Consider the following 22,171-nt stretch of genomic DNA (forward strand, 5'->3'; position numbering starts at 1 on the left):
CATCTCTGCAATCCACTTGCCTTATTTCAGCATTTACAGGACATTAACCTAGGCAGGGCACTGCATTAGGCACAGGAGGATACAAGATAAAACACAACCCCCATCTCAAATAGCTCAGTCTATAAAGAAGCCAAATCCATAGTTAATTAACTAACATACAATGTGATATGTTCCATTATAAAGGTACCAGAAAGATGGTTTCTCCTAATGTTAGTCTCATGCCTGTCAATATATTTTCAGTATTGCAGCCATGGATTTTCTAACCACTCACCTCTAGCATGGGTCTGCTCCACTGTCTACTCTTCCTTGCATACCACTTAACCTCTACTGTCTCACTGTCACAATAATGCAATGTTGTCCTTGGTTTACTAGTCTGTCTCCCTTACTAGACTGAGTTCTTTGAGGACCAAGGGTATTTCCCATTTGACCTCATACCCCCAAGTGCCTTCCTAAAACAGTAGAGGGGGACACATTTGAATGAAGATTAACTAAATGAACGAAGGTTTGTGGAATCACAAAGGAGGGATTTATTAATTCTCCTTAAAAGATTGGTGGGATATAAAAGAAGATTCCACAAATAAAATGTTATCAGAGCCAGATGATAGTAAGTTTTTAGTGGACAAAGATTTACCTACCATAGTGCTAAGCATAAAGCACATACTATAACATGGGTGGATGGACGAGGAGCTGAAGGAATCAATACTTTTATGAGTTGCCTATCTATGCAATATAGATCTAATTAAAGAGAAATATAGCAAATTTTCTATCATAACCAAGGTTTAAACGTTTTAAACAAAGCTTAGAGTTTTGCTTACTACTCATTAATTTATAATAAGCAAAAAATTCAATGTATAAGAGAAAACTCTGTATTCCAATTTTTTATTATGCTTAAATATACAAAAGAAAATTTATCATTTTAGCCATTTTTAAGTACCCATGTCAGTGAGCTACAAATGTTTTAATTCTATTTTCTGCCTGAGGTCACTTTCGTGATACATTCTACTTTAAAAGAAGGGCCTCTTCCTTAACTTTACCTCCAGTGATTTAGCATGTATTCTCAGTAGCTACAAGAATATTTCTAATACCTCCTATTTCCCACTTTCAGTCTGGAAGCCATTCCTGAAAGACTGGTACTAATACGGAGGGACAAGGGGGCTGAAGTCAGAAGAGAGAACCTGATTCACGGTCCTGCCACTTGCTGAGTGGGTGATGCTGCACCAACTGATAGTGAATTTTCTTTTCCACTGATTTTACAGGGTTCTGAGAAAGCCTACAAAGTACTAGCAAAAAGACACTAAAACATCACCAAGAAGAGGGACTCAATAAATGTCAACAAGTATGACAATAAGACAGACACTGTTTCCTTCTAATAACAGGTTATTTCTCCTATATCCACACATTAATGAGGCCCTTGAATTAATAAGAATGAATGTAGTGATTTCATATCTTGAGTCAATATACTGGGTTAGAAAAAAATCACAGGAGGATTGATTTGAGGGCTGGGGCTGTAGTCCAGTGGCGGAGTGCTTGCCCTGCATGTGTGAGGCACTGGGTTCGATCCTCAGCACCACATAAAAATAAATAAATAAAATAAAGGTATTGTGTCCATTTACAACTAAAAAAAAATTTAATTGATTTGACCTGGATTTAGAGGATTAGCCTACTCTCATTTTTTTTTATAAAGTTACAGAACCCTGAAAGAAGTATTAGGGACAGGAACTGCCCTTTAAATACAAAGATGAATAAGACACAAACCTTGTTCTTAGGGAACCTGTGGTCTTGTGGTGGAGTCAGTCACCATAAAATGATGAACTCTAGAAATGTAGTAAGCTCTTAAAAATGAGGCTATGGTTTTCAGAAAGTAGAATAAATGGAATACCTAAGCCTAGAGATGTAGGGGGGACAAAAATAAGCTGCTTCTTTAACCCTAGGGACCATTTCTTATTCACCCTTATTTCTGCCCAGTGTTTGCCATAGGTAGGTACTATGGTCAAACAAATGAACTCACGTATACAATGTATAAATGGGAAACTCAGACATCTGGAAGTAAAATGCATGAAACAGTAGTTATCCTTACATGACTCCAGTTGGCAACTACCCCATCTCTGCTGGAACAATAGAAAGCAATAAAAGGCTCTTTCCACTAATGCCTCTAGAGCACACTCCTGTCTCATTCCTGTCCCCACACCCTAGTTCCTTCTTCTCACCCCAAACACTATTTTCCTGACTTTCTGGTTGGCATTTACATGGATTTCACACCTTCCAGTTATCTTCCAGCACCCTGAGCTCTCCATTCACTATTGTATTTGTAGATGTTTCTGCAGTGAAGACCCATTTTGATTCAGGGCTGGAAGACATACCAGGAAAGCTTCTGTTATACACTCAGAGGCCTCAGCCTATAAATTATTTGTGATGGCAAGTATCTATGAAATGCTGCAAAAACATTATGGACCTTCTATGCCCTTCCCAAGGCTCTCAAATGGAGGAGGTGGATGCAAATAACATGGACCCAAATTTGGAATGCTTAGGTTGGGATCTAGCTAGAAGTCTGATGCCAGCTTTCATCATTGAGCTGCTTATGGCTGGATTTATTACTTCCTTCCATGGGACTCACCTCTAAAAAACCTGATAATGGAATTTCGATAAATGAATGGCAGGTAGAACACAGTGCCTAAGATCAATATCTTTATCCTCTTTTCATGTAATTTAGTCTCATTTCATATTTATTTCCATCACCTTCCTTTCCTTGCTCCAAGGTGATGAGCCTTTTGTAGCTTCATTCCCCTCTTATCCCATAACAGGGGAGATGGCAGGGAGGCAGAACAGGTTCAAATCCTCCATTTCCCTTCCTGACTAGACAGCCATGCATAAGTAAGTCACCTATCTTTTTTTGAAGTCTGTAAAACAAGAATGATGCCACTTACCTCACAGAATTTATAGTAAAAATTAAGGTAACTATAAAAACACATGTAAAAGCACCTAGCAAAAGCACCGGCACATAATAGGTACTCAAGAACACAATCTCTCTTCTCCTGTTACTGGAAATACCATACTTCTTTCAGGTATATCAAGCTACCCAGAAGTCACCAAATAGAGAATAGGGTAGAGATCATGGATTCTTTCTTGAACCCCTCATGGGAGATAGGATAGTTTTTAATAAGCGACTAATATGGCTTCATTACCTAAAATGAAATTTTTCATGGACCTGCTATTATAGGAGGCAGCATAGTTTATTGGTTCAACTCATGAAATCCAAAAAGAAATTTCTTGTTGTTATATCACTTCTGATATGACAGAAGATAGGACAAACTTGCTTTAGCCCTTTTTTCTGTTCTAATCTGTAAAAATATCATCTAAAATCCCTTCCTCCTCCCACAAAGGGACTAGAAATAAGTGTCATAGCTGAATATACTGTTTTCAATGTCGGTTTCAATCAGATTTTTCCCCCACTGCGGATAAAACCCACAGGTACTTTACTACTGAGCTACATCCCCAGGCTTTTTTTTTTTTTAATTTAGAAATAGGTTTTGCTAAATTGCTAATCCTCCTGCCTTAGCCTCCCAAGTAGCTGGAATTACAGGCATGTATCATCACACCTGGCTTTTGGGAGATTTAATAAATGTTATAAAAACATGACTACACAACTTCCCCTAAGCTTACACACAGCACACAAAAGACAAGTTGAACATTTAGCTTCTTACCTTTACTTTTTCACCATTAATCTCCACTGTCTTAATCATAAAATCAACTCCAATTGTTGCTCCTTGACCTGGGGGGAAAAGACCCTAAAGAACAAATAATTGAAACAACAGTTATGCCCATCCTTCAGGTAAATGAAATACTTCTTACATTTCATATTACCAGTACCAGGCTCTCCTTTGGTTGAGCTAATTGGTAGAAAAAAGAATGTCGGCTGGTCTCATGGAAGCCCTGTTTAATTTAACATTGTATGTATGTTTTAAGAGGAAGGGAGAAGGGAGAACTTGGGATACAGAAATCCTGACAGAAGCAGAAACAGAAGGTGGATCAAAGAAATGGGTTGACAGAGGGTGAAGGGGGAGAATCAGGAAAAGGCAGTGGGGGAAACCTGATTTTAATAAAGAAAAAGAAAAATCCAGGGAGCCACTGGAATGAGACTAAGATTGTTAGAATGGGGAGAAATGAATAGGCAAAATCAAGGAAGCTCAAAACTAGTTATCATGATTGGTCAACAAATATATGAAAAAAATGTTCAACATCTCTAGCAATTAGAGAAATGCAAATTAAAACTACACTGAGATTTCACCTCACTCCAGGCAGAATGGCAATTATCAAGAAAACAAGTAACAATAAATATTGACAAGGATGTGGGGGGAAAACTTATATTCATATATTGCTGGTGGGACTACAAATTGGTGCAACTACTCTGGAAAGGATTATGGAGATTCCTCAGAAAATTTGATCCAATTACCCCACTCCTTGGTATATATCCAAAGGACTTAAAATAGCATACTGTAGTGATACAGCCACATCAATGTTTATAGCAGCTCAATTCACAATAGCTAAGCTGTGGAACCAACCTAGATGCCCTTCAACAGATGAATGGACAAAGAAAATATTCATATATATATATATATATATATATATATAACTGAACATTAGTTAGTCATAAAGAAGAATGAAATTATAGTAAATAGACAGAAGTGGAGACTATCTTGCAAAGTGAAATAAGCCAATCCCAAAAAAAACAAGGCCAAATGTTCTTTCTGATATACGGAAACATACAATAAGGCAGGGGGAGAAGACTAGAAATTCATTGCATTAGACAAAGGGGAATAAAAGGAAGGGGAATGGGGATGGGAAAGATATAAACCATTAAACCAGGAGGCAGCAGACTTAGGATCTCCAGGTGACCTCAGACCAACCACCCTCCGTCTCTGGGCCTTGAATCTGATGAGCTTTACCTCAAACTGGAAATATAGCAGTTTCCAGAGGATAGGATATTAGCAGTTTCCAGAGGATAGGATATTAGCAAAATTACATGCATAATGTAATTTACTATTGTATAATATTTCCTGTAAGCTTAGAGAGGAAGTTGTGGGTAGCAAGGAATTCTATCAGGAAAGAACTCTATATCTAGTCTCTCCCCGCTTATTCATCCATATTCTAGAATGTCCAGAAATTAAAGCAAAATGGACTTTATTAGCTCTGACATCTAAGACTGGGGAATCTCTAATTAAGTCCATTTCCTGACAAGAGCTCCTTAATTAAAGTTTGAACTTAAAAGGCTGAGTTTCAAACCAAAAGAAAATGTTCCATTGCGTTTCTGCAAAAAAATGTAAATATAAACATTCATAACTTTACTTACAAATATTGAATCAATTTTCTTCTACTTTAGCTTGGCTCAGATACAAGGTTGCCAAGCTTCAAGTTTATAGCTCCAGCTGTTTTGCAGCCTAACAAATGCCAAAAAAAAAATCCTTCCCAGTGCTTTTCCCCACCACTTTGTTTCCTAACCCTTCATGTCTCAAAAACAGCTGAATCCAATTCATTTTAACTGCTTACTAAATAACAAACAAGCTTGTCTATGAAATATGAACTTTGGGGGTAGTTGAGGGACTGGGTGGATAATAAGTAGACAGAAAAGAAAAATGTGCTTGTTGGTAAAAATTATTGTTCAAGAAGGAAAGCATTTTCACCTTCAATGATAGGGTTTGTGTTTTTAAAGAGAATGATCTCAGAGGTTAGAACCCACAGGACATAGAAATATCAGGCTGAGAACTAAGAGACCCAAATTCTAATCCCATTCTTGTCACTAGTATGATGTGAGATCATAAGCATGTCATTCACTCCCTCTACATCTAAGGTTTTCATCTGTAAAATGAGAGGACTGAATTGAATCTCTGACCTTTCAGTAATGAAACAAGGTCAAGGGAACTTTTGATAAAGGGATTGAAAGTTTATCTGTATCTTTGCAGTTCCACAGTCTTGTTCTTCTCTTAAAAGCAGAAAAGATTACTAATGTTAGACAGATGTAAAACCAGTTGGAGTTTCAATGTATCTCCAAGGTGGTTAACTGAGCCCCAGATGCCTGTTAGCTTTTTGCTTTTGCTTTCACAGGCCAAGGCTTAGTAAAAAGCATGAGTTATTTTCTGTGTTTCTTATCATGGGAAAAACCCTGACATTTCCAAAGTGACTCTGAGCCATAAAGCTGTTTGTGTTATCCAATCTGCCTCTCTAGTTTTCCACAGACTTCAGAGCTGAAAGGGGCCTTAGAGTTTATTGGGCTCCCTCATGTAGAGCTGGGAGACCTGGGAAGGGGAGGAACTAGGACAAGGACCTGTGTTTCAGCATGAGCAGTGCTCTTTCCATGGCACCATGTTGCCCTAGACCTTAGAGGAGGTAGTCTTAACTTTCCCAATGTGTACTTTAGCAAAAACAAGCTGAATGCATGATAGCCCAGAAAAAGGCTTCATTCTCCTTTTCATAGGAAAACACAAAAGGCCAACTTTAGAATGATTTCTGATTTTCAAATTTAAAACAGAATGTAATCTTGGCTAGTGAGTTTCAAGAAGGCATCCCCAAAGGAAACTTGTACTTAGGTCATATGATAAGGCTTCAAACCAGAAAGGACATTCAGTTCAGAGAGTTCTTCACTGTTCTCATCTCATCCCCATTTATAAGGTTTAGAAAAATCAGCATATTTGGTTCTAAACCAAAATGATTCACACAGTTTCTTGGGAGGAAATGAGGCATAGGCAGGGAGTTTGAGGTTTAATTTGCATTAATTTATTTCCACCTTTGGATTATTAAGAACTAATCTATTTTTTATCCAATAAATTTTGAAACTTCATACTGAAAACAAAACCACTTGCTCCTTTCATATAAGGAAACAAAAAGAGGTGTGGGAGAGTTGGTATTGACCCCCACAGCAAAGCTCCCTTGAGGGGATTTAGAAAAAGCCTAGGCTACAAAACTGATACCACTTTCAAAGGGTGTGTTAAGAATGCACAGCCTAGAGGCTGGCCCTGGGACCAGGCACCCAATCCATAAGATTCCTCTAAGTCAGGCTAGACAGATAAAACCCACTCTGGGCTTCTGAGTGCTCTTACCTGAGTGAACCGTCGGACTAGGCACGTCTTCCCCACACCAGCGTTGCCAATTAAAACAATTTTGAACAGGAAATCATAATCTTCCATACTCATTTACACAGCTGCAAGGCAAATACAGGCAAGAGTGAGAAAGGCCCAGAGAACCCAAGGTGCACCAGCCCCTTCTCCTCAGGAATAAGAAAACTGACTCATTTGAAGAGCAATTTAATGTTCCCCTCTGGTGACCCTGCCAATGAGAGAGGAACACAGGTGTCTAGTCACAGATAGACTTCATTCCTCCCAGCTACGTCATGCCACAGAAAGTAATGACAGATGTCCTTTCACCTGGTAACCTTTATTCCTCCAAGCAGTCAGGTCACAAGTCCTCAGTGATAAGATCCATTTTCTTTCAGTATAAGAGAAACATCACCAGGCAAGTAGGGAGTGGTGCAGAGAAACAGGGACAAAGGAGAGTCCATCCAGAACTTTAAGGATGTTTATGTATTGTGCATGGCTCTGGAAAAAAGGACTAGCAGCTAGGAGACTGAAGGGACTATAACTGTGAAGGACCCTTTTGGTCTCCTTCAAGTCCTGGGGGTCTTACCAGTGTCCTCTGATCCCCACCTCATTCCTATATACTTTCTCCAACCACACAGATGCTAAAGGGACCCTGAAGTGCCCATCTTTTCATTCTTCTGGGCTTTGGCATTTATGAGTTTCCCCTGTCGGGATGCCTTCCCTTCAACATTATGAAGCCCTTCAAGGCCCAATGCAAATAGCTATTTCTCTCTGAATTTTTTACTAATCTTACTTAAATAAGGCAAACCACTTCCACCAGTCTTCTGTCCTAAGACTTCACTTCCTATACACAGTTATTCAAATATCTGTCTCATCCTTGAGGGAAGTGATTATGTCTTTCAATTCTATATTCCCACCCTCTGGGACCGAGTTACCCTTCATAAATTTTTACTCTATAGAAGGAAAATATAATGGGCATATTGTTTAAGTATAGGCCTTAGTTTCTCCAACTGTGCTGAAAAGAATACTGTAAACTGTCTACTTGAGAGGACATTTTTTTAAGATTTTAAAAACAACCTCTGTAAGAGCCTTGGTACCCTATCCTGGTGAAAGCAAGTTACTTATTGTTTCTATAGTACTCTATCACCTGGGAGGTGAGCCACCTCAAAACCAACCAAGGAAAGTTAACAACAAAAAAGTTAAATAAATCATAGAATAGGTCCAGTAGACTCTAGAGGGAGAGGCAAAGGATAGACAATGAGCCCCTGGGGTGCTTGAGAGAGTTGAGAAGCCTCAAGGTCACTCCTACCAGGAACTAAAGCTCAAATGGCTGCAGGCAGAGAAAAGAGCCCCAGGGGTTGAACCTGTCAAATATTGCTAGGGAAGTAAATCCGCTGCATACAAAAGTGGTATCCAGTGGACTTAACTAGCTCTTGATAAGATGACTGGCAACCAAGCCAACACCCAGGTGGCCGCTCATAGGGTTCTCAGTTCACTTAAATTGTGGAGGAAAATCTTTCTTGGTGTAAGAATCTGAGTCCATAAGCAGTGTGCTTTGTGCTGGCCATATGTCTGGCACTATGTGGCCCTTTATGTATATTTCCATTTGTTTCTACAGTCCAGAGACTGAATTCTCAGGTAATATACAGTGTTAAGGTATATTACCTGAGCAAACTGAGATTAAGGAAAACCAAGGGGGCCCGAAATCATAAAACAACCAGACTTCAAGTTCCAAGAGCATGTGTGTCATCAAAAAAACTTTGGAGCTGAAGAGACCCAGGTTCAAATCCTGCCTGTGCTTTCTAAGTGACAATTTTCCAGAGCTTCAACTTCCCTATTAACAAAATGAAGCTTATATCACTTATAACAGAATAGTGATGCGTGAAGAAATGAATGGAAATAGCAAGGACAGGACCAGGCCCTTAGTCATCCAAACTCCTTTTCTTGACTCACAAGTTTTCCATCAGCTGGTTTCCTCCTTCACTTCCGGCCTCATCTCTCACCAGCCTCCTTATAACCCACACTTGAAGCTCACTGGATTTCTTCTCTTCCTTAAATACTGTGGGATTGATTTTCTCTTCAGATGTTCACACATACATCTGCCCAGAACACATGACCTAATTTCCCATCCCCTCACCTAGTCCAGATAACTTTTACTTCCCCTTTAGGTCTCAGCTGAAACATCCCTTTCTCTAGTTACCTCTCTAACTTGACAGGGAGCAGCTTGGGCCCCATATGAAGGTTCTCCTGACACCCTCTTCATCTCCTATGATAATACCCACCACACTTTACTATTAACTGCTTGTCTCATATTTCATCCCCATCCATAAGCACCTCAGTACTACTGACACATTCATGACTGTGCAGCATGAGGGTAATGAAGCAGACTGCACCCTGATCCCAACTTATTATCATCATCAGCATCAGCAGCATCATCATCATCTCACTGGATATAAAGTCATCTAATATCACAACTATGGGGTAGACACTTGACATTTCTAAATTACAGCACAAGCAAATGAAATAAGAAGGCACTGAGGTTTCACAGATGCTAACTAGTAAGGTTGAGATTCAAACCCAGACAACTGTCTCCAGCACCCACATCTTTGAACCACTAGATAGTGCCTCTCACTATACCTGGCTCAGAGTAAGACCTCAAGAAAGATGTGATGAATTGAATGAGGGAGGACAAGCATTTTTATAAATGTGATTTCCCTTTTCTCCTTCCCTCCAGCTTCAGACCCAAAATTCTACCACATTATAATAGTTTAAGTAAGAAACAAAGTCAAATTCCTGATATATTTCAGGTATGTGAGATGTCAGTTAAAACTCACTGTTAAAAGTAAAAAAGAAACTAAAACTCAAGGATATGCAAGGTTAGCAGGAAGATGAAGCTGTGTGGACCAGGACTCACTGCTCCCATGAGCAAATGAGAAACAGGAAACACAGGACTCAACTGCATTCTTTTCCTGTGCTTTGCTTGTTTGATGCACATTTATTTCTACATCTTTGCCTGATGTCAAAAGAACAAAGTAAGAAATACAGAGAATTCCAAAAATAAAGAACTCAGAAACAGTGCTCCTAAGAGAAAGTTATCAGTGCCCAAACTATGTATCTTTATGAAGAGAAGAAAGAGGGGCTCTGTCAATGCTGTGTCATGTGGTTACCACCTGGAGCAAACCACAGAAAAAAAGACACTTCCCCTTTCTAAAAGAAACTTACTTTTATGCTTTGTTGAATATGTTTCAGTTTGGGGTTTTTTGTTTTTGGAGCTGGGGACTGAACCCAGAGGCTCATGCATGCTAATCATGTGTTCTACCACTGAGCTATACTCCTAGCCCAAGTATTTTTTAAATGAACCTCTGAAGAAAATGGTTGTGAGTTTAAAACTGCAGGCTTAAGCTGGACTGTAAACTCCAGATTACCTGCTTTGATTAATGTTCTGTTTCTAACAGAAAACATGTGACTGTATGATTACATGACTGGTGTGATTCTACATCGTGTACAACTAGAAGAGTGAGAAGTTGTACTCACTCCATTTATGTATGATGTGTCAAAATGCATTCTACAGTCATGTATAACTAATTAGAACAACAACAAAAACTTCTCTTAAAAAACAATCATCTTAGCTGGATACAGTGCTGCATGCCTATAATCCCAGCTACTTGGGAAGCTGAAGTAGGAGGATAACAAGTTCAATGCCAGCCTTGGCTGCTTAGCAAAATCTTGTCTCAAAATAAAAAATAAAAAGGTTTGGAATGTAGTTTAGAGGTAGAATATTACTGGGTTCAATCCTCTATACCAAAAAAAAAAAAAAGACAAATATTCTAAATAAAGGGAAGAAGAAACTTTAAAAAAGAAAGAAAGAAAACACATCTGAATGAAATGTTCATAGATTCTCTGGAAAAACCAAGCTTTGAGTAAGCCTTTCTGTGTAGTCCATAACAGCCCAGGCATCATGGAATCACTTTGTGATGAGAAAGTATCCAAGAGGTGGGGAGACACCCATTCAGAAGTAAACTAGTTATAACCAACCCTAAACTGACAACAAAAGTCACACCTTGTCTCACATTTAGGAATGCCAAGTGAGGGTCAATCAAGCACATTATGAGATGGTCTTCTGCCAAGCATTATTCTGGGGATTTCCCATTCTGTTACTGTCAATAATAACAAAAATAGCTAACACTTATTCAAAGCTTATTATGTACCAGGTACTGTGTCACATGTAGTTATGCATTTAATCCTCACAACTCTATGATGTAGGTAATCTTTTTAAAATTTTTTTATTCTAATTTGTTATACAGGACAGCAGAATGCACTACAATTCATACTACACATATAAAGCACAATTTTTCATATCTCTGGTTGAATACAAAGTATATTCACAACATTTGTGTCTTCATACATGTACTTTGGATAATGTCCATCTCATTCCACCATCATTTCTAGTCCCATGCCCCTCCCTTCCCCTCCCACCCCTCTGCCCTATCTAGAGTTCCTCTCTTCCTCCCATGACCCCCTTCCCTACCCCACCTATGAGTCAGCCTCCTTATATTAGAGAAAACATTTGGCATTTGTTTTTTTTGTGATTGGCTAACTTCACTTAGCATTATATTCTCCAACTCCATCCATTTACCTGCAAATGCCATGATTTTATTCTCTATTATTGCTGAGCAATATTCCATTGTGCATATATACCACATTTTATTTATCCATTCATCTATTGAAGGGCATCTAGGTTGGTTCCACAATTTAGCTGTTGCGAATTGTGGCTATAAATGTTGATGTGGCTGTGTCCCTGTAGTATGCTGTTTTTAAGTCCTTTAGGTTAGGTATAGATCAAGGAGAGGGATAGCTGGGTCAAATGGTGGTTCCATTTCCAGTTTTCCAAGGAATCTTCATACTGCTTTCCACATTGGCTGTACCAATTTGTAGTCCCACCAGCAATTTATGAGTGTGCCCTTTTCCCCACATCCTCACCAACACTTACTGTTGTTTGTATTCTTAATAGCTGCCATTCTGACTGGAGTGAGATGAAATCTTAGAATAGTTTTGATTTCTCTTAATTGCTAGAGATGATGAACATTTTCATATATTTGTTGATTGATTATATATCATCTTCTGAGAAGTATGTGTTCAGGTCTTTGGCCCATTTATTGATTGGGTTATTTGTTTTTTGGTGTTTAGCTTTTTGAGTTCTTTATACACCCTAGAGATTAGTGCTCTGATGTGTGAGGGGTAAAAACTTGCTCCCAAACTGTAGGCTCTCTATTCACCTCACTGATTGTTTTATGTGCTGAGAAGAAACTTTTTAATCAATCATTTATTGATTCTTGATTTGTAGGTAATCTTTTTTCATCACTAATTTACTACAGAGGAAACTGGTATACAGAGAGATTATCCTAGATATACCTAATTAGTGTTAGGATAGATACAAACCCAAGTCTGACTCCAGAGCTTTACTGCTTCTCAAACAGAATACTGCTGCCTCCTGTCTTGTGATTGACAATATCACTATATCGGTCATTGGGGCTGGAGGCTCAGTTGATTTGTTGATTTTGTGGCTCAGTGGTAGAGTGCTGGCCTACCATATGTGAGGCACTGGGTTCAAACCTCAGTACCATATTAAAATAAAATAAAAGTATTGTGTCCATCTACAACTAAAAAGTAACTATTTTAAAAAATAAAATAAACATTAAAACATATATTACTGAGTTGTTTGAGAGGCAAACAATATATGAAAAATATCCCTTTAAAAAACAGAATAAAAATATTTTAGTCCTTCTGTCAAGTCATCTTTACCAACTGTAGAAAATATAGACAAATATAAAGAAAAATGAAACCATCCATAATCTTTCCCTACCCATACTTCCTCCTGGGTATAAATAACAACATTTTGCTGTACATCCTTCTAGTTTCTTTATTTATATACCCTTATAAGTATGTATATTTTATTATAAATTTTTAGATTTAAAAAACAAAACCAGCATCATAGCATCATGTAAAGTTTTTTTTTTTTTATATTCTATACAAATTTTGTGTTTTCCAAAACCCCAAATCAGAACTTAGAGTAAAATAGAACTCATTATCAGACACACTCAGCATTCTTTCAACATCTGCTTCTATAACCCTAACTACTCAAGAAGGGAGGGTTTGTGGAAGATGACTTCACAGTGACACAACTTTGAAGAATGCTAAATACTATAATCCAATCCTGAAGATTTAAAATGTTCTGGATCACAATTAGAATAACTTATACTCCATTTATATGTGTCAAAATACACTGTGTTTGGTATATCCAAAAAGATTTTTTTTTAAAGCAAATTTTCAACAAAAAATAAAATGTTGTGAAAATTCTCATCATGAAGGAAACTGGCTTTGTTTAGTTCATATTTACAAAATATGATTTTAGCTGAGAATTCTTTTCTCATGTTATGCCTTTCAATATCCCTTGCTATATAGGGTTGCATGACACATGAATGTGTTAAATGCTATTTTGTATTACTTAAAATCAGGGCTGCCCAGGTTGGGTTGCCAAAGAAAGTCAAGACATCACTTAAGTTTCAGTTTCAGATAGTAATAAGTAAATTTGAATATGTTTATTCAATATGTTGAATGAGATAAATGAATGACTTTTTAAGATATAAGTGTAGCCAGGCACAGTGGTGCATGCCTGTAATTCCAGGCTCAAAAGATTGAGGCAGAAGGATCGCAAGATCAAAGTCAGCCTCAGCAACTTAGCTAGGCTCCAAGCAACTCAGCATTGTCCCTGTCTCTAAATAAAATATTTAAAAAAGGGCTGGAGATGTGGCTCAGTGGTTAAGCACCCCTAGGTTCAATCCCTAGTACCAAAAAAAAAAAAAAAGATATCTGTGTGATCCAAATATTACATAAGACCTACACACACACACACACAATGTTGTTTATTTGAAATTCAAAATTAATTAGGCAGCCTATACTTTATTTGGAAACCCTACCCAGGGAAATTGATTAGCTAGGTCATAGCAAAAATAAAGGCCATAAATACACACCACTCCCATACAGAACTGTGAAAGGAGATGAGTAGGGCATGAGAAACAAGATATCTCTACCAATCTAAAAGAGAAGCAAACAGGAATAACAAAGGACAATAAGCAAAATTTCTAGAAGGCAATACTAGGCTGGACTTCCTTAGAATCTGAGCCAGACTTCAGGGGCTGGGTTTAGACCAGTATACAGTAAGCTGCTCCATCCTTGACAATTCTAGAGCACTCTGGACCTTCCTCCGACTATGTTCAGCATGGGCATCTACCTGGTGAAGGGGACTGTGCCATGCATGTCTATCTTACCCCTACCGTCCTTAAAGGTGAAGACTATATGCCAATAAGACACTCATCTCTGCTTACTCCATTGCTGTGTTCAATTAGTATACATTGAATTGAAAGCATTTGATCCATCTTTCACTCTAACGAGGTTCTGTCCCAGGAAGCTCATTATTGCTTAATTACGAGGAGGCAATTACTAACCATTATTATAATCAACTGCTGCAAGCTCACTTGCTTTACATCAGCTGCTAATTTCATGTTATTGCAAGTTAATTATTCTCCTTGGCCATGGATGTCAAATACCCACCTGCGCCATGGCTGCTCCTCATTCACCAGGCTATAAACTCCCAACATTTTGTTATATGGCTCTTTATAGTTTACAAATGCTTTCACATGCATGCTCTAATATGGATATCCCAACAACTTCATGAACTACTTCTTATTCACTATACAGGTAAGGAAACAGGGATTAGGTAATGAAGTGACTCACCTTAAGTCACACACAAGTGAGATGCAAGGTGACAATCCTGGCCACCCAGAACTTCTCTTTTCTAGAACACACCATTTTCCCATGTTCCTAGGACCTTGGACCATGATTTGAACACACAGGGGGCCAGAAACAATGCTAAATATTTTTCATATATCATCTTATGTAATCCTTGCTCTAGCCCTTTAGACAGGCATTAATATTCACATTATATAAGTGAAGAAATTGAGGTTCAAAGAGGTAAATTTATTCAGAATCATACAGCTCATGAGTAGAAAGTGCCTTGATTCCAAACCTAGGTCTTTCTGAAAAGAAGTTAATTTGGAATTAGGTAGCCCTCTTTATACTAAAATAAACTCTAAATAGATTCAAGGTTTGAATCTTTAAAAACTGAAAGCATGGGGCTAGGGTTGTGGTTCAGCGGTAGGCACTCGACAAGTATGTGTGAGGCCCTGGGTTCGATCCTTAGCACCAAATAAATAAATAAATAAATGAAAAATTGGGGCTGGGGTTGTGGCTCAGGGGTAGAGCACTCACCTTGCACGTGTGAGGCCCTGGGTTTGATCCTCAGCACCACATAAAAATAAATAAACAAAATAAGGGTGTTGTGTACAACTAAAAAATAAATATTTTTTTTAAAAACTGAAAGCATGGAAATACTAGAAAAAAATGTGTGCATGTGTGTGTATAAAATCTTGAAGTGGGGGAATTACTTAAAATCAAGTCTAAATTGCAAAATAAATGATTAATTTTACTAATTTTAAAATAATTCTGTAAAACAGTAAAAATGAACTAAAATTATCTGTAACACATGTATTTAAGTCTAATTCCATTAATTGCATAAAGAATTCCTATAAATAAAAAACAATAACCCAATAGAAAAATGGACTAAGGACATGAGCAGAAAGTTCACAAGAAATAAAACAGAACTTAAAAAAAAAAAAAAGATCAGCCTCACACATTAGTAACTGCAAACTAATTTTTGAGCTATAAATTATAATTAAAATAATCAATAAATGGGATAGAATCAAACTAAAAAGTTTCTTCTCAGCAGAAGAAACAGAGAGCCTACATCCTGGGAGCAAATTTTTACCCCTCACACATCAGATAGAGCACTAATCTCTAGAGTATATAAAGAACTCAAAAAGCTAAGCACCGAAAAAACAAATAACCCAATCAACAAATGGGCCAAGGACCTGAAAAGACACTTCTCAGAAGAGGATATACAATCAATCAACAAATATATGAAAAAATGCTCATCATCTCTAGCAATCAGAGAAATGCAAATCAAAACTATTCTAAGATATCATCTCACTCCAGTCAGAATGGCAGCTATTATGAAGACAAACAACAATAAGTATTGGCGAGGATGTGGGGAAAAAGGTACACTCATATATCGCTGGTAGGACTGCAAATTGGTGCAGTCAATATGGAAAGCAGTATGGAGATTCCTTAGAAATCTGGGAATGGAACCACTATTTGACCCAGCTATCCCTCTCTTCAGACTATACCCAAATACTTAAAAACAGCATACTACAGGGACACAGCCACATCAATGTTTACAGCAGCACAATTCACAATAGCTAAACTGTAGAGCCAACCTAGATGCCTTTTAGTGGATGAATGGATAAAAAAAAAAAGTGGCATATATACACAATGGAATTTTACTCAACAATAAAAGAGAATAAAATCATGGCATTTGTAGGTAAATGGATGACATTGGAGAAGAAAATGCTAAGTGAAGTCAGATAATCCCTCCAAAAAAATGTTGAATGTTTTCTCTGATATAAGGAGGCTGACTCATAGTGGGGTAGGGAGGGGAAGCATGGCAAGAATAGATGAATTCTAGATAGGGAAGAGGGGTGGGAGGGTAAGGGAGGAGGCAAGGGATTAGCAAAGGATGGTGGAATGAGATGGACATCATTATCCAATATACATGTATGAAGACACAAATTGAGTGTTAACCTACTTTATATACAGAGATACGAAAAATTGTGGTATATATGTGTAATAAAAATTATAAAGCATTCCACCGTCATGTATTTAAAAAAATAAAATCAATTAAATAAAAAAAGAAAGGACATTTTTCATCTCAAATTGGGGCAAACTTCATTCTGTACCGAGATACAGAGAAATAAGGCATTTGTGTACTACTGGTAGAAGTCAACTCAACTCAAATATGATGCAACAAACCCTTGCTCCAGCAATGCACTTCTAGTAATCTAGCATATATCCATACTCATTGATACACTGATACTCATACCTACATGTGAACAAAGGAACATGTAGTAGGATGTTCTGCATTTGTAATTACATTTATAAAAATCAACCTAGAAGTCCCTCAGCAAAAAAAAAAAAAAAAAAAAAAGAAGAAGAAAAAGAATGATTATGGCAACGATAAATTATGGCATATATGTCAATGGGCCACACAATCTGCTTTGGATGTGTGCAAGGTGTATTATGTGAAAGAAACAAGATGGAAACAGGGTGTGTATAATATAGAAAAAGGATAAGAGCATATAATTCTACATCTGTTGATTCATACGATATTTTTGGAATGAAACCAAAAAAAACTAAAAAAAAAAAAAAAAAAAAAACTAGCAAGAGTGGTTTCCCCTGGGAAGGCTGTAAGATTTAGCTTTTTCTAGGAAAGAAGAGAACCTCTAACTCTTGAATTATATTCTACCCTTCCATTCACTATCCAGTAGTGCTTGAAAGGAAGACAGTTTTCCTAATACAGTAAGAAAGGCCTTTTAAAAAATCAGTTTGGGGAACTCTGTTTCTATCTTTCTCTTTGTCTGCCCTCTTGGATCCTAGATCCAGGGAAAAAATGTTCCACCAAAACTCCAGTGTTGCCTTTCCTAGTTCATTGTGTATATCATTGCTTTCTCTATTAAAGCATGCCGCAGTACAGCAGCTCCCTAAAAGGAAGATTCATTCTTGGAGACCAACATCCCTTAAAACCAAGAATCCATTATATAAAAACCAAAACCAATGTATCAAACAATAGTTTATTTGTGACACTAATTTAAAAATACATTTGTACAGCTTGGAAATTGCTCTCACTGCCCTTGACATAAAATCTTCCTGAGTAAACATGAGGAGTCCGTCTTTTTCTCCCACTTCACGGAGAAGGCATTTGAAACCAAGAAAGTAACTATAGCCTTAGGCCAGTGGCACATAAGCAATGAACTACACAGGTCCTCTGATTCTGAAGCAGGACTGCTGCCAGTACAAACAAAGTCCACAATTAAAAATCCCTACTATGAAAGACCACAGGCATAACCATCGTAGGTGGCTGGCATGGATCCATGCCATGATTAGGGGTGGAATAAGGACAAGGGAACTCAAAAGCAGCCCTTGGAATATTTTTAAGACATGCAAAGAAATAAAAATGAAAAATATTAATACCATATTATTTTTAAAAATCAAGACAATAAAACACTTTATTTTATTCTTGGTATATATTGTCTTTTATATTCTCATACTTCCTAGAAACACAAAATAGATTTGGGATTACAAACATGTAAGAAAGATGAAAATTAACCTATGAAACAGCATTCCATCAGCATTAACCAAAGCAAAAATCTGAATTATCTTCCAGTGTTTTCACCTGCTATAGTGAAAACCACACAGATTTGGTTTTCCATAGACAGTTGGCCCTAAAAAAGGGGCTACTGCTTAGGACCCACTTGGGCTCCCACTCAGTTCCCCAGGCAGAACCAATTTGTTTTGTACCACAGCACCTAGGAGCAGGTGCTTGTCAGAGACTTGCATGCACCTGGAAATACTGGCATTTTCTTTCCTGGGGAAAGGAAAATGGATACCCTTCCCACTTGCTAATCCCTCTCCAAGTTGGGGAGCTTCTGTCTGCAAAATATGTTTGTTGAACAGATCTAAAAATGGTACTTCCAAATCTAACTTGCTGTTTCCGTCTTTTGCACAAGCAGGCAAGGCTCTCTCTGTGGTCCTCCTTCAACATTAACAATACCACTGTAAAGAACTCTGGGGTTTTGCCCCACTGCCCTCCCATCTGTGTTCTCTAAATCAGGGCCTGTGTCTAATCTTTGTTCTGCAGAAGCTTTTCTGTGACTGTTTGGCTGGACCAGAAGGGCCCCCTTATCAGCCTCCTCAGTCTCCTCCCACAGACTGAGCACACAATGCAGCCTGGCCAGGCAGACAGAGGTCAGGGCCAAGATCCAGAACTGGGCTCAAGCATTTCCCCTGATGGTCCTCGCCCCAGCAACCAGAGGCTTATCAAGGACAGAGGTGTCTCCTCCTAGCAGGAAGACCGTCCAGTGAGACTGGATGCTTCCCTCAGCTGTTCAAATACATTCCCATTGGAAGTAGGAGAAAAAGTCAAAGCAACATAAGAGTCTACATGCTCTGGCACCCAAATGGATGAAGATAAAATACAGGAATTCTCCCAAGTTTGTGACAGTTCCTAGGACATTCAAAAGAATGACTATTTGTCTAAAGCCCAGACTTTACACACACTGGCTCATTTCATCCTTAAAACAGCCCTGTTAGGGCTGGGGATGTGGCTCAAGCGGTAGCGCGCGCGCCTGGCATGCGTGCGGCCCGGGTTCGATCCTCAGCACCACATACCAACAAATAAGTTGTATCTGCCGAGGACCAAAAACTAAATATTAAAAAGAAAAATTCTCAAAAAAAAAAAAAAAACAGCCCTGTTAGGTAGGATTTTATAGGTACTGTCACTATAAGTAAGTTTTTACATCTACAGATGTAAAAAACAGAGCACTTCTAGTTTACTAAGGGCTTTCCTGTGCATTATCTTGTTTGTATCCTGGCAAATTCCTGTGGGAAAGGCAGGATACAAATTCTTCCTCAACGTGGCCTTCCAATACACACACACACACACACACACACACACACACAGTGCATGCTCTAAACCACCTGTTGCCAAGGCCTGCAGATTTTTTTTTTTTTGTCAGAAGTATTGCTTGAATGCCGTTCTAACCCACCCCCACCGGTTCCTGCTGCACCAACAAGGCTCAGGCCTTCGTTGGCTCTCACCCAACCAGTCTACTAACTACTTCTAAGCAGGTTCTCTGTGGTCAAATGTTTTCCCAAAAGTATCTGCCGATTCTCAGTCTTAAGGATGAAGTTTAAATTCCTTAGGGTTAGTATGATAAGGCTTTTTTTTTTTTAAGTTGGACACAATATCTTTATTTATTTATTTTTATGTGGTGCTGAGGATCGAACCCAGGGCCTCACACATGCTAGGGGAGTGCTCTACCACTGAGCCACAACCCCAGCTCCCTGATAAGGCTTTTTATAGTCCAACTCAATTTACCTTTCTCCAATCCCCACATCCTATAAGCTCTATTACATAGATTTTTCTCTTTTCTCCAAACACCCCATGTCCTTTCTGGCTTGTAGAGCTCTGCACATGCTCTTCCCCCTCCCTAATCTATCCTTTCTCCTATTAAAAAATTCCTTTTTATCTTTTCAGAAGCTCAGATGCCCTTTCCTCCATAATTTTTTCCAAATCCTACCATGTAGAATGAAGGTCTTCTTTATTTTTTCTTTTTAGTTGCAGATGAACACAATGTCTTTATTTTATTTATTTATTTTTCTGTAATGCTGAGGATGGAACCTAGTGCCTCAAACATGATAGGCAAGTGCTCTACCACTGAGCTACAATACAACCCTATCGCTGAATGAACGTCTTCTTTCTCTGTTTCCAACTACCCTCTGTAAATAAAATAACCCCAGCACCCATTACACATTGTAGTTATCTGCCATCTTTAAACCCTAAATTCCTCAAACTATAATTCAACAACTATTTATTGAAGAAATAAGTGAGAATGGAAAAATTTTTAAGCAAAAATAGGAATTGTTTTTTGAAGAGTTCTAGATTTCAAAAAGTTGAAGAAATCCAGAATTCATGTAAACATGTGCAAGCCACAGTTTAAGAACTGGGTGGAAGATACAGATGAGTTAAATTTACCAACAGATGAAATCTGAGGGAGAGCCTCAATTAAATAAATAAATAAATTCTAGGATTCTTATCCTAGGAACAACATGCCCAGGGACCAAAAAGCAGAGGTCCAAACTTCATTTAAGATAAATAAATGATAAATGGCCACTGATAACCTAGTGAAGGCAGGAATGACATCCAAACATTAACAGGTGAAAAAAAAAAAAGTGAAACATAAAGAGCACAACTTCTCACAATGGCAAGTTTTAAAAATTCATCAGAAGCCTTAACAAGGTATTGGAGTATGGCTCAGTGGTAGAGTGTTTGCCTAGCATGCACAAAGCCCTGGGTTCAATCCCCAACACCACATAAATAAATAAATAAATAATCCTGAGGTGATTCTTAAAGAAAAAATAAAAAGCCTTAACAAAGTGACCCAGCAATCCTGCTTCTAGAAATTGTCCCAAAAATGATTCCAAAATGTGCACAAGGATTTATTCACAAGAAAGTTAATTCTGATAAAACTAAGACTAGACCCCCAAGATAGAGGAAGGACTAAAACCTCCATCTAAATGTAGATAAGTAGTCATGCCTCTCCACTGAGCCACATGATGTAATATTATGAAATAAATGCTTGGAAGAAATATATATATATTAGTGCTGGGATTGAACCCAGGGCCTTATACATGCAAGGCAAGTACTCTACCAACTGAGCTATATCCCTAGCCCCAAGAAATACATTTTTTAAAAAATCCTTACCTCCGAGTGGTGGGAACTGTGAATGAATAACTTGCCTCATTTATACATTCATATATTTTTAAAATTTTCAATAACATAATTTGTTCACTAAACTTGACTTATTTAGAAACAAAGCACATTATTAAAATATAATAAATGCTCAACAGCCATGAAAGAAACACAGGGCAGGTACATATGTACCATACTAGCAACCATGAAAATTCAAATAGCCCTTCCAGAATGTAGAACTTACCAAAAACCACAACTGAGCTCAGACTTTTCAAGCAGTGAATTCACTGTTGAGAATTCACTTTAAGAAATTATGAAACTCAAAATGTTAAATGTACAAAAATTCTCATTACATCTTATCTAAAAGAGTTAAAGAATTGAAAACAATTCAATGTCCAAAGAGGGAGAGGCGAATTCAGCATAGAATATACGCACCATGGAATTCAGGGAAGCTATTAGAAATGTCAATTATGACAACTATGCAGAAATATGAAATAATGTTGACAATAGGCTGTAAAATGAAAAGAATACACAAAACTGCATTTGTTAGGGCTGCAGCTATGGAAAATCAGTGTATATATGAACAAGGGAATTCAAAAGT

The 22,171-nt window shown here is 37.9% G+C and overlaps 1 protein-coding gene across 6 annotated transcripts in view; it reads right to left on the bottom strand.

Annotated features, from left to right (window-relative positions):
• Rab30 (RAB30, member RAS oncogene family) overlaps positions 1–22,171 on the bottom strand; it is a 120,413-nt gene that overhangs the window by 9,167 nt on the left and 89,075 nt on the right. For 5 of the 6 annotated variants that reach the window (XM_078046775.1, XM_078046774.1, XM_078046777.1 and 2 more), the window contains 2 exons: positions 7,092–7,192; positions 3,702–3,785 (listed from right to left, as the gene is read on the bottom strand). In XM_078046775.1, coding sequence (XP_077902901.1) covers positions 3,702–3,785; positions 7,092–7,184 — 177 coding nt within the window. In that variant the 5' untranslated portion in view covers positions 7,185–7,192. Of the gene's footprint in view, positions 1–3,701; positions 3,786–7,091; positions 7,193–7,415; positions 7,995–22,171 lie in introns of those variants that run through there. The other variant, XM_040285021.2, reaches the window with a different exon arrangement.

This window comes from Ictidomys tridecemlineatus, chromosome 4 (assembly GCF_052094955.1).
Source record: "Ictidomys tridecemlineatus isolate mIctTri1 chromosome 4, mIctTri1.hap1, whole genome shotgun sequence".
Classification (NCBI taxonomy): Eukaryota; Metazoa; Chordata; class Mammalia; order Rodentia; family Sciuridae; genus Ictidomys; species Ictidomys tridecemlineatus.